Source organism: Microcebus murinus, chromosome 1 (assembly GCF_040939455.1).
Source record: "Microcebus murinus isolate Inina chromosome 1, M.murinus_Inina_mat1.0, whole genome shotgun sequence".
Classification (NCBI taxonomy): Eukaryota; Metazoa; Chordata; class Mammalia; order Primates; family Cheirogaleidae; genus Microcebus; species Microcebus murinus.
In genome coordinates, this window is record NC_134104.1 from 30,795,679 (window position 1) to 30,808,326 (window position 12,648).

General features: G+C 34.4%; 1 protein-coding gene across 3 annotated transcripts in view; it reads right to left on the reverse strand.

The window, feature by feature from the left end:
- Positions 1–12,648, reverse strand: part of ROBO1 (roundabout guidance receptor 1) — a 1,079,496-nt gene that overhangs the window by 501,423 nt on the left and 565,425 nt on the right. For 2 of the 3 annotated variants that reach the window (XM_076000874.1, XM_012737156.3), the window contains exon 1: positions 444–1,204. In XM_076000874.1, coding sequence (XP_075856989.1) covers positions 444–714 — 271 coding nt within the window. In that variant the 5' untranslated portion in view covers positions 715–1,204. Of the gene's footprint in view, positions 1–443; positions 1,205–12,648 lie in introns of those variants that run through there. The other variant, XM_020284809.2, reaches the window with a different exon arrangement.

Below are 12,648 nucleotides of genomic sequence, written 5' to 3' on the forward strand. Positions count from 1 at the left end.
GTTAAGAGTTTGCTTTCTGTTGTTTTTAAGATTACAAGTGTTACAAAATAAGTACAGATAATTTAGAAACCAAATTACTTGCAGGTAATCTTTTTTTTTCTGTATGATGGCAATTCAGTTGAATACTGAATCTCTAAGAAAATAGTATCCTTCTAAACATATTAACAATATGAAAGTTTCAGATTGATGAGCATTCTTTTATATGAAAAACAAACAATGAGAATGATTACAGTTTTCATGTTAAATTTCTGTTCTCAAAAGTGTTTACTTTAGCAATAGGACCTCCCAGCTATGGAATGAAGTCTGGAAAATGAGGACGCGAAGTTGTTGTGGTTGTTAGCTGGAAGCAGGGATGATTAGATAATTTTACACAGGTGGTTGATGATTGATGGAGGTGGAGGCATTGTAGGAGAAAGTTAGTATTCTGGAAAGAAACACTCTACCTGTATAGCCCAGCGAATTGTCATCGTTATCAGAGGTGGGGATTGGCGTCCCGTTGTCGTTCCCCCTCTCTAGGTCTTCAGGGTCTGTCGGAAACAACACCAGAGCTGCTGATGGGGTCACAGTAGTAACAGTAGTTGCCATTTCGATCACAGCATGTCCAGACACAAGTAAATCCACATGTGACAGAAAAACACACAAGGACAACACACAGCACACTTCATCCTTGCCCCTGCTGCGGCACACTAAGCCCCGAGAAGGTCTCTGCATCATGGTTTACAGTTTCTACTTCTTAATTTCCCTAATTCTCTGCTCTGCCTGCACCTTTCCTGCACTTCAAAGCTGGCGAAGGGCTCTGACTGCCCTCTGTGAGGCCGCCAGCACGGACTGAGGGAGCATATGGAGGAGGGAGAGGGCAGGGTGGCTGAATGCTAGCATTGCTAATTTTCTACCTTATTGTTAATCAAAGCTATTGACTGTGATCACTCCCCATCATCGCTTCATCTCCTGGCAATTACAGACTCAAGGGACAGTACCTCATATGGGGGGAGGGTGTGGGGAAAAATAGGATCGTGTCAAACAAGGAGGATGATAAAATTGTCATACTTTTTTGAGAAACAGCAAAGAAAGTGGTGCAACATCACGTCTTTCAGAAGGCAACAAATTGTCATCTTAAAGGACTGATATAAATTTACCAAAATGAACCCATGAGTAAAACAACATCTAACTTAAACATTTCAGATAGCTTAAGATTCTGTATTACACCCAGCCATATAAATATTTTATTCATTTTATTCAGTCTTATTTTTTCTCAAATAAAAAATGCTTTTTTTTCTGCTTTTGAAATTAATTGTACATTAATTTTCCTACATGAAATTTTAGAGAAGCAGCTAAGGATAATATTCAAGTTCTAATATCCAGAAGCTGAATTGCAGCATATGTATATATAGAAGCCCAATGACACCACTACTAAATTTCCCTCACGCACACTGTGTGTGTCATATCTATGTGTGTTAGATAAATATGAGCAGCGTCTATAGCTCCACTGCGATAAGCAGACACGGACACAATAAAAACCAAGAGTGTACCTCCTGTGTCGAATAATGTAGAGTCATAGGTCATTCGAGTTCTGATGTTCTGCAGGCTTTTTATCACCTTACACAGTGTCTACAGAGGATTTCTCGGTCTGAGCAGTGACGAATCACAGATGTTTACTCGGGGAAGAAAGTGTATCACTTATGAATGAGCCAGGGAGTACACACAGGTAATGTCCCTCCAGAAACATCACAGAGGTCATTAATTTTATGTCTTCACTAGTTTTCAGTGAGGTTGACACATTTTGTCTTACACACAGCTATTCAGGGTTGATTTAGACTTTTTTTTTAATAAAAGGTCTAACATAAATCTGCTTAGTGGTTTTTGCATGCAGCCTATTTGTTAATAACTACTCTAATCTCCCTGCCTTTCCTTCTCCCTATCACAAATGTCATATAATTAACCTTATGTGGCTAAAATGGAAGAAAAAAAAAGTTCAGATCTGTGTAGACAAAAGAGAAAAAATGCTCATTTTTGCTTCATTCATTCTTGCCTCTTCAGTGATGGTTGTTTTCATGTTTATCTTTAAAATCAGTGTTGGAAGTGTTAAAGAGAAAAAGTGTCCACTTTCTAGCCCTCCAGCCTGTTAACTCATTTTATACATTAAGTTGTTTATGTTAAAGTTTTGAGTCACATCAATTAGACAGAATGGGAAACAGGCATTTTTGTGTATCTTGAGGCAGTGTTCATAATGTTTTGCCATAAACTAATCTGGCTCACGCAGACTAACCAAATAAAAGAAGTTGATGTAGAAAGAGAAACAGAAGTTGTTTGGTCAAATGTATTAAAAAGCTTTTAAGAGGACCACCCCTGCTTACCCACAGCTTGTTTTAAAGGATAAAATGTGTTTAGGGTCACTTTAATTTTATGAATTAATTATTTTTAGTAAAAGATGCAAATTTTCAAGAGAAGTCCTACTTTTAATTTACAAAGGAAATTGTTTACTTAATGTGGATCCAGACATTTCCAATCAATCTGTTAAAAATAGAATAAAATTCATACAATTCTACAACATGAACTAAATCAGTTTGTCTACACAATATTACAAGACTTTCAGGATAAGGTTTTTATTACTGAATCATTCCTGAGAATGAAGATATTATTATAAAAGCAATAGAGATGAAGAAAGTAAGTTTAATATCATTTGAAACGAGATGCCTGAATCTATTTGAAGTAGATTTTTACCTGTGTCTAATTTATCTTAAGTAGTTTATAAATTTGCTTCTCTGTTCATAGGCTTTGAATTAATCAATGAATCTTACCATATCTCTAAAGCTCATTCTCTCTACCTAGTTCTGCCTTTAATTAATGATATGCTAGGCCTAAAGGAAACAAAGGTGCCATGTTTAGTAACTTTACTAGGGTTTTTTTCTTGCTTCTCCTTCCTGTTGAAAGATAACAATGACATGATATAGTTACTTGACTTACTGTGAGAGAGCTGCAGAACTAATTCAAAGAAAGCCAAAAAAGATCTTTACTTAATTTTTTTGTTAAATAGTATTGATTATGCGAGCCATGGACAAGAAGATAATGAGGCAAGAGATTATATTGTGTTTGCCACATTTGAAGGAGGTTTTCTTGTACTTCAGCTCTGGATTTAGGGTCGTCTAGGCCTGAATTGAAGTAGGTGCAGCTGCAATTGATAAAAGCCACCAACCATCACATCTAGAAATGAACTGGCACTAGACGTGGTAGTTTTTATGTGTTTGTCACTCCCAATGTACTGCAAATTTCTGAGGGTCAGGTATTCTGTCTGCTATACACCTACCCACCTTACAATGGACCTAAGACAATAAATAAATTAATGAAAAGATGATATAACCAAGAATGCAAATCTCACTTAAATGGTAGACTTTAAATCTAAACTAACTGGAAAAGATGTAAATTTTATTTCTACCCCAGTAATCATACTTGGGGGGGGAAAAACTTGACTTAAATTAAGTCAAATGCTATTGTACTCACTGCATTCCCATCATCCATAAAAACATATAAAGCATTTTTTCAATTTATAAAAGAAGGCATGAATCATAAAATCAGACATTCAGGGTTGGAAATAGGTCATTGGATCCTCATAACAATCTTCCATCAGATACACAGACTTTTGTGAATTTAGTGGCATTTGGCTTTTGCTGTTTTTCAAAGCAATCAAATCCAATGTTTTAACTAAGTCGTATCTTTTATGTTTGTTTTTAAAACTCTGTTTTCTAGATTTTTTATCCATTGACTCTAATTCTGACCTGTGGAGACATACAGAACTAATGCTTCATCTATGACAGCCTGTTTCCCTCCCCAAACTCCTTAAATGCTTGTGTTTCATAGGGCTCCAGATGTCATAATTTTTTTAACATGCTTTTCTGAAGATATATTCATGCAAGATCATGGTTTCAATTATCTTTCGTAATATGATGCAACTTCCACGTCTCTTAGTTAGATGCTCTGTTAACAACCAAATAGTATTTCCATTTCCAGGTAAATTTCATGTGAATTCCAAGAAACCTCACACTTTCTCTCACTAAATGCTGAACATATCAGTTTCTCCTTCAACCTACGCCTTTCCTATATTCTTTGTTACAGATTTTACATAAATATGTAAAATATTCTTAATACTTTACAATTCAGTAAAATGTTAGTATATTGGGTTAAAATTGAACTCTGGCCTATAGATCACTTATAAAAATTTTGCTATATGGCTTTATTTATTTTGGGAGGGTTGTATGCCATACTTAAACTTATATTATATAAAGTAATGTATCTATATATGTATAATATATGAGTGGGCCAACTTAAAACAGTTTTTCAGAAATTTAATAAGAGCAACAACTACAAAAGGGAATAAAGATCTATAAAGTAGAAATTTTGTCTTCAAGGAATCTTTATCCTTAAATATAACAATCCATTAAATTTTTAGGTTTTTAAACATTAATTAATTTTTAATTGACAAATGAAAAATAGTGTGTAACATGTTTTGAAATATGTATTCATTGTGGAATGGCTCATAACATATGCATTACCTCACACACCCATTATTTCTTGACTTAAAATTGACTTTTTTAGTGATGCTCAAGCCTACAATACATTGTTATTAACTGTTAATGTTAGTCACCATGTTGTACCCTAGAGCTCTTGAGCTTATTTCTACCATTTAACCAAAGTTTTATATCCTTTGACCAGCAATTTCTCAATCCCCTCAATCTATTAGGTGTAAAATAATTGGGAGACAGTACATTTCACAGTGCCAAAGTATCACCCCCAGAGATTATTTGCTAACTACAAAGAGAAAAATATACGTTTATAATGAATGGGTTAGGCAGTTGGCACTTTAACTCAGTAACCAAACAGTATCACCAATAGCAGGTGACTAAAAGTGGGAAGACAATTGTGTGGTATAGTTGAAAGTATCAGCTATGAGGTCTCCCTGCAAATAGTGCTTGACCTGAATTCAATCAAGACTTAAGACCCAACTTCAAGTTTACAGAAAAAAATAATAACTTTCATTTTTAGGGTACATGTATAGAACAATTAAGGAGAGAGGTTTCATGATACCTCTAACTTACTTTCAAATGGTTAAGAAAAAAATATCTTGAGGGAAGTAACTAAAGTAAACATGGTATGATAGTACCAATCACTCAACCTATTATGAAAAATATTCAAAAAATGTGAAGGATAGTAGATGATATTTGAGTGGTCTAAAGCCTTCTTTATTATGTGCAGCAGACATTCATGCAATGATGTTTCTCTTTCACTGAGGATATGATTAAAAGAGCTTCTACTATTTTTATAGTACAAAGCCTCATACTTCTACATTCAACCTATATTTCTCTAAATTGTTTATCTTACCATGGCAGCCAGTGTTGTACAGTAGAAATTTAGAAGCCTAAGAGCAAAGCCTGTGATTTAAATTAAGAGTTTTATTTATTTATTTTTAAGTCGGATTGTAATTTTTTTTTTTTTTGAGTTGGATTGTAATTCACAGCTCAAAACACGGTGTTCAACCTTATCCTTCCTTTCTGCCATATTCAGTTATGTAAATATACATTAAACATGAAAGCTTCTTCTTTTTTGCCCTACTGCAAAGTGTCAAGCTAGTTTCTTTATAGATTTGCATTATTACTGTGAGGAACTTTGGCATTAATTGACATTTTAAAGATGATCATTAATAAAAGATTAGGGAAAAGCAAATGAATATAAACTACTATCAATATGAGAATTGTGTTCTACAAATTGGATCAATTCTCATTGATTCTTTCCTACTAATCAAGAGGAATGCAGGGAATGGGTACTTTAAATGGAGTACTGAGAACATTTAATTAGAAACCTAGGCAATGAATTATAAAATTAAGTACAAAAAACTATGTTTGTGAAGCTTTAAATTTATACCAAAAATATGTATGATCAAATTAAATTCAAATTTCTGCTTTAATCATGTGTGGTTAAAATAATTGTTGAATGTACATTATTATTTGTCTCATTCTTTTGAACTGGGAATAAGGGGAGAAATATAAGTTATAGAGATAAAGAGGAAACAAATCAGTAGGTGCTTTGGGGCAGTACCTATTAATAAAAATTAGTGAAGCAATTAATAAAAATTAATGAAGCAAATAAGAAAATTTATTTACAATAGTACTGAATGACTTTGGAAGAAATCTTTATTCTATGAACCATTAAATATAATACATATCAAGTTAAAAATTGTGATACTAAATGTTGAATGTACTATTTTTTAAAGCAGCAATGTGATAACAGAAAATAATGTGTTACAACCACGTCCAGTTGTGCTATATAAGAAAAACTAAGATTTCTTCTTTATGTTTCTTTCACAGATAGAAGACTCATGATTATAATGATCCAAGCAAATAAAGATTGTTAGAAAATATGTTCAGATAAAATAAAACAAAATGTTAAAATTGATCTGAAATATGCATTCAAATAAAAATTTTAGAGACTGGCTGATTCTTTGAAAATTTGAAAGTTTTGTCTTCCAACACTCTTGAGAAGAGGAAAAAATCAGAGGGGTTTGCTATTTGGCTAAACTAATATAATCTTAATGATACAGTAGATAATTTTAACCTGTGACCTGAGATACTAGTATTGTATTAAATTAAAAAGGAGATTTCATACACTGATCTCAAAATATATGTTACTACCTTTTCTCATTTTCTAGTTTAGGTGATTAGATAACTGAATAAATCAAATATAAAGAAAAGAAAATAAAAACTGTACTGATTATAATGCTTTAATTTATTTAATATAGCATATCATTTTATATGCATATATATTCTTATGTAATTTTTGCAGTTCTATCATAGTCATAACCATCATCGTCATCACCATCATCATGCTTCTCCATGTTTCATTTTGGAGATGCTGAATCTAAAGCTAAGAGAAATTCTTTGGCCTGAGCCATACAACTAGTAAATAGTGGATTTGAAATTCGATTTCAAATGATTTCTGACTTCAAAACACTCCTCTTTTCACTGTACCCCATGGTCTCTCTTTACTCATCAATCTAATTCTAGGAACTAGGTGGAATTTCAATAGCATATAAACAATGTGACACCAGGTTAGTGATTATTTTCCAGTCACTGAACAATAAGATTAGATAATTTCACAAATCTATTTCTGAGCTGCAATAAGCATATCACCAAGGCTTCTTCACCATCTACTTTTACAGACAAGACAAAATAGAGACAAAATTATTAAAGTCGGGGTTATAAAGTATACTCTAATTGATTATTGATTATAGTCACTGTGTTGTGCTATCAAAATATTTTTCATTCTATATAACTATATTGTTGTACTCATTAACTATCGCCATTTTATCTCCTCCTCCCTGCTATCCTTCCCAATCTCTGGTAACCATCATTCTACTCTCTTTCTCCATGAGATCAATTGTTTTTAATATTGAGCTCAAAAAGCAGGATGTTTTGCTCACAATATTTTAAATATGTTGATTTGAGGAACAAACTATGGAATAAAATCAAAGTAAATTCAGATTCTTTTTTTGACTATTACCATTTTTAAAAGTATTCTTAAACAACAAAGATGCATCTTTTATCACAAGCTTAAGGGTGTTTAAGACAGGGTCATGTCTTACTCATTTTCATATTCCTTGCTCTGGCACAGTGTTTAAGAACTGAGTAGGCAATCAATACATTTTTGTTGAGTGATTGAAAGAAACATTGGGGCTTAGTTTCGCTGCAGTCACGAGTTTAAAAATTGAGTAAGAGTTAAGATGTAGATAACTTTTCATTCATTGATTCATTCAATGAATGAATACGAATTATTTCCTTATTTGGGATGTTCTTATACATTTAACTGCCTAAAATATTATAATCACTATAAATATAATTCATAACTACTTTTGACAATATTGACATTCTGTTTTTGAATTTCCAAAAAGTGCTACAATCAGAAAATAACGCTAGAGTACACAATTTTCTCAAGTACAATTTTAAGTTAATCCAGTTATCCCAGGCTAATAAAATATGACTACATAATAGACATCTAGCACATATTGAAGCAAAAATATTAATAACAAAATGTATGTATACCAATTCTATTAGCATAAAATATACTACTGAAATATTAGTAAGGTAAATGCATTAATGGAAAAGCCTGTGACTCAGAAGAATACAAATGCCACAGAAAAAACTTTTTAACTAATTTAAATTCAACTTAATTTGACAAAACAAGATAGAGTACATTCTGTATGGAAATCATTCTATTGATGGAGAAATGCTCATGATTTTAAAACCATTTGTTTCCAGATCTCTTCTGGTGGAAACACTGACAAAGCAGAGTTCTTAAAGTAAATGGGAAAATTATGCTTCAGCATGACAACATGTTTTTTCCTTTGATGTCTGAGTGTTTGGCCTCAGAAATTCATAGAGGTTTTCATGGGAATAAGTGATGACTATCCCTTATATATTTAGAAACTAAGCCAATTGTCCAGTAGAGGTCTGCATTTATTCAAAATCTTCAAATCAAATCCTCAATAATATCTGATATGACAGATACCTTGGTGGGATGGAATTTAATCTGCAGAGATTTGCTGCCTTGAACTTTATCTGTGAGAGTTAATATCCGGTCTATTTTACTAGTATTTCTGGCTCTCTCTGTGTATTGACTTTTTTTTGTTATTCTTTCCACCCACTTTGCCCTGGTATTCAAAGGCTTTTCTTTTATTGTGCTTAGCATCTGCTACTGTTCCACTCCCTTCCAGTCAAAGCATACGGTAACTTCAACACAGACTAATTAAATGGTGCTTGAAGTTAGTTAACAGGTGGTGTCCCAGCTGCCTGATATAGTAAGGACAAATACGTCTTGCATTTTAAGGTGCAGAAATAGCACAATAGTAAGACCTAAATTAATAGAGTGCTCCTTTCATAGCATTAAAATGATGATGGGGAAAAAGGAAGAAATAGGATCATTCTTACTTTGTAGAGGTAGAAATCTGAGTTTGGGGTATGGTGATCACATCTGAGATTCTGAAGAAAAACTGAGATCTCCTAATCCTTAAACCAGTGCTCTTCTTTCATCATAGAATATTACCACTTATTACCACTTTCCCCAGGTATGTTAATAAACTATGTTTACGATCACTGCTGCTAGTTGCCATGTTGAATGACATTTCACGTAAGATCCACATGATTTGTTAAAATTAGTCAAAATATGAAATTATTTATGTGGCATTTTGGAATCACTATAACTAAGTATATATTATTTATTTAGGTAATCAATATAGTATAAAGTTTAAGAGTCACTAACCCTGTGACTCTGGACAAGTTTTCTTCATCTATAAAATATAAAATATTTTAATATTCATTTTATTGATCTGTTTCTTCATCTATAAAATGTAAAATAATAGTATCTGTTTCACAGGAGTATTGTGAGGGTTAAATAAGCAAATATTTGTAAAGATTTTACACTCCTAGACACCTAGTAAGAAGTCAGTAAATGTTTGCTATTATTATAATCCAAATTAAAAGTCAATTAAAAGGATCATTTAGTAATTTTTAATGAACAAAATCCTACATATCTGCCTCTCGAAATCAGAAAAGACATACACTGTTTGTACTTTAATTTGTGCTAGTTGGAAGTTTATATAGACAAAAAATTGAATAAGGTATCAATTAAAATTCAGAAAAATGAATCTTGAAATTTTTCTGTTTCCTCACATCTTCAACATTGAATTTCTTCAGCACTCATTTACACGGAATACCCTACTGAATCATTTAGAAAGTATTTCCATATAGACAGCATGTCATCATTATGGCAGACTCCTTGAAGTGCAGAACTTAGTTTGCCTAATTGCTTGGTTGCTTTGTGCTGACACAGATGAATTCCCTGACTTACATTTCTTGAGAAGAAAAAGTACTTGATATTAAAATTACTCTACAGATTTCTTCACTGTTGGGAGAAAACATTTTTTTCCTTGCCCAGTGATATTTCAACATCTGCCCAACTTTTTTAGCTGTGTCCTTTAGAAGGAAGGATACAAACTGTGCTTGGTGTCTTGGAGGGAGGTGGGGAAATTCTGAAGCATCTGCAAGTTGGGCCCCTGGTCACAAGACAACTGCCAGTTCCTCCCCACCTGCCCTCCCTCAAGTGTCCTGTGAGTCCTGCCTGCCATCCATCTGCGACCATTAAGGGCATCTCTAAGGCTGCATTCACTCAGCTGCTAAAGGGACAAATTTCCTCTACAGTCACTTCATTGTCTGCCTTTTCTAACCACAGTCACGGTTTTGCACTCTTCATTCTAATTGTGCTTTTGATTATTGGGGTCATTTTATTCCTTCAGCTTTCCTAAAGGTCACAGGGATTAGCTGTGTCCAATTGAGGACCAGAGAGAGCGGTCCAGGCTTACACCCCATTCATCTGCTTCCATTGATTTCCCCTCAGTCTGAGAGTGGCAATGGTGGTTACATTTTTCTCTCTCTTTTTTTTTTTTTAAACTCTCATTTGATATTTTCATTCCACCCTCCCCCACTTCTCCTTGGAGGGAGGCTGTTTGTAACAGCAGTTATGGCACAAGTGGTCGCATGGAAGCAAATTCTCTCAGGTAGGACGCTGGTGATGAGATGAGCTTGCCTGTGATTCTTCTTCCCTTTGCTGTTTCAGGACACTTGGCTCACAGCCACTGGACATTTCTATTTTATGATGTCAGGCTTCATTTTAGAACAGCATTCCCTTTCCTTAAATTCAGTCTAATTAATTGCACACATATATTACCTATTTACTATTTATATACATAACATATAGGTGATATTTTTCACTCCATTTTATTTTTTCACTCTGCTGATACTCAGACTTACATTTGTGTTTTTTGGTGGGAAAATCTGCCAGCCTTAATTCTCAGAAGTACTTTTACAGTGAGATGGCATGTTTCACTTACAAACATCTTCCCAAAAGGGACATTTTTCTTGTAAATTAATGGATATCTGTGAAACTGAAGACAATAAAAATAGCTATTTCTTTTTTTATTTTAAAATCTTAAAGGAGTACAAATATTTTTGTTACACGGATAGCTTTTATAATGCTTGAGTCAGGGCTATTAGTGTGCCCATTACCCAACTAGTGTTCTTTGTATCTTTTTTTTTTTTTTATTTCGGCATATTATGGGGGTACAGATTTTAAGGTTTCAATAAATGCCCATTTCACCCCTCCCCCCAAAAGTCTGAGTCTCCATCATGACCACCCCCCAGATGGTGCACATCTCACTCATTATGTATGTATATACCCGCCCCCCTCCCCCCTCCCACCTGCCCAATACCCTATTGCTGTAGTACCTATGTGTCCACTTAGGTGCTGCTCAGTTAATACCAGTTTGCTGGAGAATATATCTGGTGCTTGTTTTTCCATTCTTGGGATACTTCACTTAGTAGTATGGGTTCCAGCTCTAACCAGGAAAATATAAGATGTGCTATATCACCATTGTTTCTTAGAGCTGAATAGTACTCCATCTTTGTATCTTTTTCTAAGAAATGTGTATACGTGTGTGCATGTGGAGGGAGTCAGGGTCCTGAACAATAAACACCCCGAATAACCCCAAATACCTTGAAACAGTGGTCCCCAACCTTTTTGGCACCAGGGAAGGGTTCATGGAAGAAAAATTTCCACGGACGATGTCGTGGGGGATAGTTTTGGGATGAATCGAGTGCATTATGTTTATTGAGCAGTCAAACATCTCTGTCAATGACACTCTATATTTTCAGCAGCTCCCTAGCGTTACATCACTGCCTCAGCTCCACCTCACATCTTTGGCATTAGTCTCTTAAGAAGCCCGTGCACCCTGGATCCCATGCATGCGCAGTTCACATCAATAGAGTTAGCGCTCCTATGAAAATGTAAATGCTGCTGCTGATCTGATAGGAGGTGGAGCTTATGCAGTGATGCCTGCCATGGGGAGTGGCTGTAAATACAGATGAAGGTGCCCTTGCACATTGCTGCTCTCCTCCTGCTTTCAGCCTGGTTTCTAACAGGCCACTGACGTGGTACAAGGCCCCAGGGGGTTGGCGACTGCACCTTTAAAAGACATTAGGTTGTTTACATAATTATTCTGAGTTAAGTGATAGTAGGGGCAGTTTATTATGTAAAGATGTTTTCTGGGCACCAATGCTTTCGGTTGATGAAGAAGTCCATTCATTACTTATGGTCAACAGTTTAAAATACAGCAGGAGGAAGTCCTCAGAAGATTTTTCTTTTTCTAGGAGTCAAGTAAGAAGTGACTTTCTAGCTGGTGAGATTATCTGTGTGGCTCAGAGGTAGTTTGTGATGACCTATTAATTGTTTATTTATTACATAAAATGGCCTCATTAGCAGAAATACATTTCAAAACCTACACTGCACATTCAGATTAGGAGATATTGTACCAACTAAATTCCTCCTTCTGCAGTTTCTTCTTTATAATTCATAATACACTTATTTTTAGTACATGTTGAAATATGCTCATTTGTAGGTTCAGTGGCCTCTGCGATATTGCTTCATTTAACCTTTTCAAATTTAATTTTTAAGACTTTCTGTAAGCGTTTAGAGTGGAAACAGCCTAGGTGACTATCGAATATAAGATTTTTATTTCCAATGATGCAGCTCATGTGTGGATACTTCTGGTCT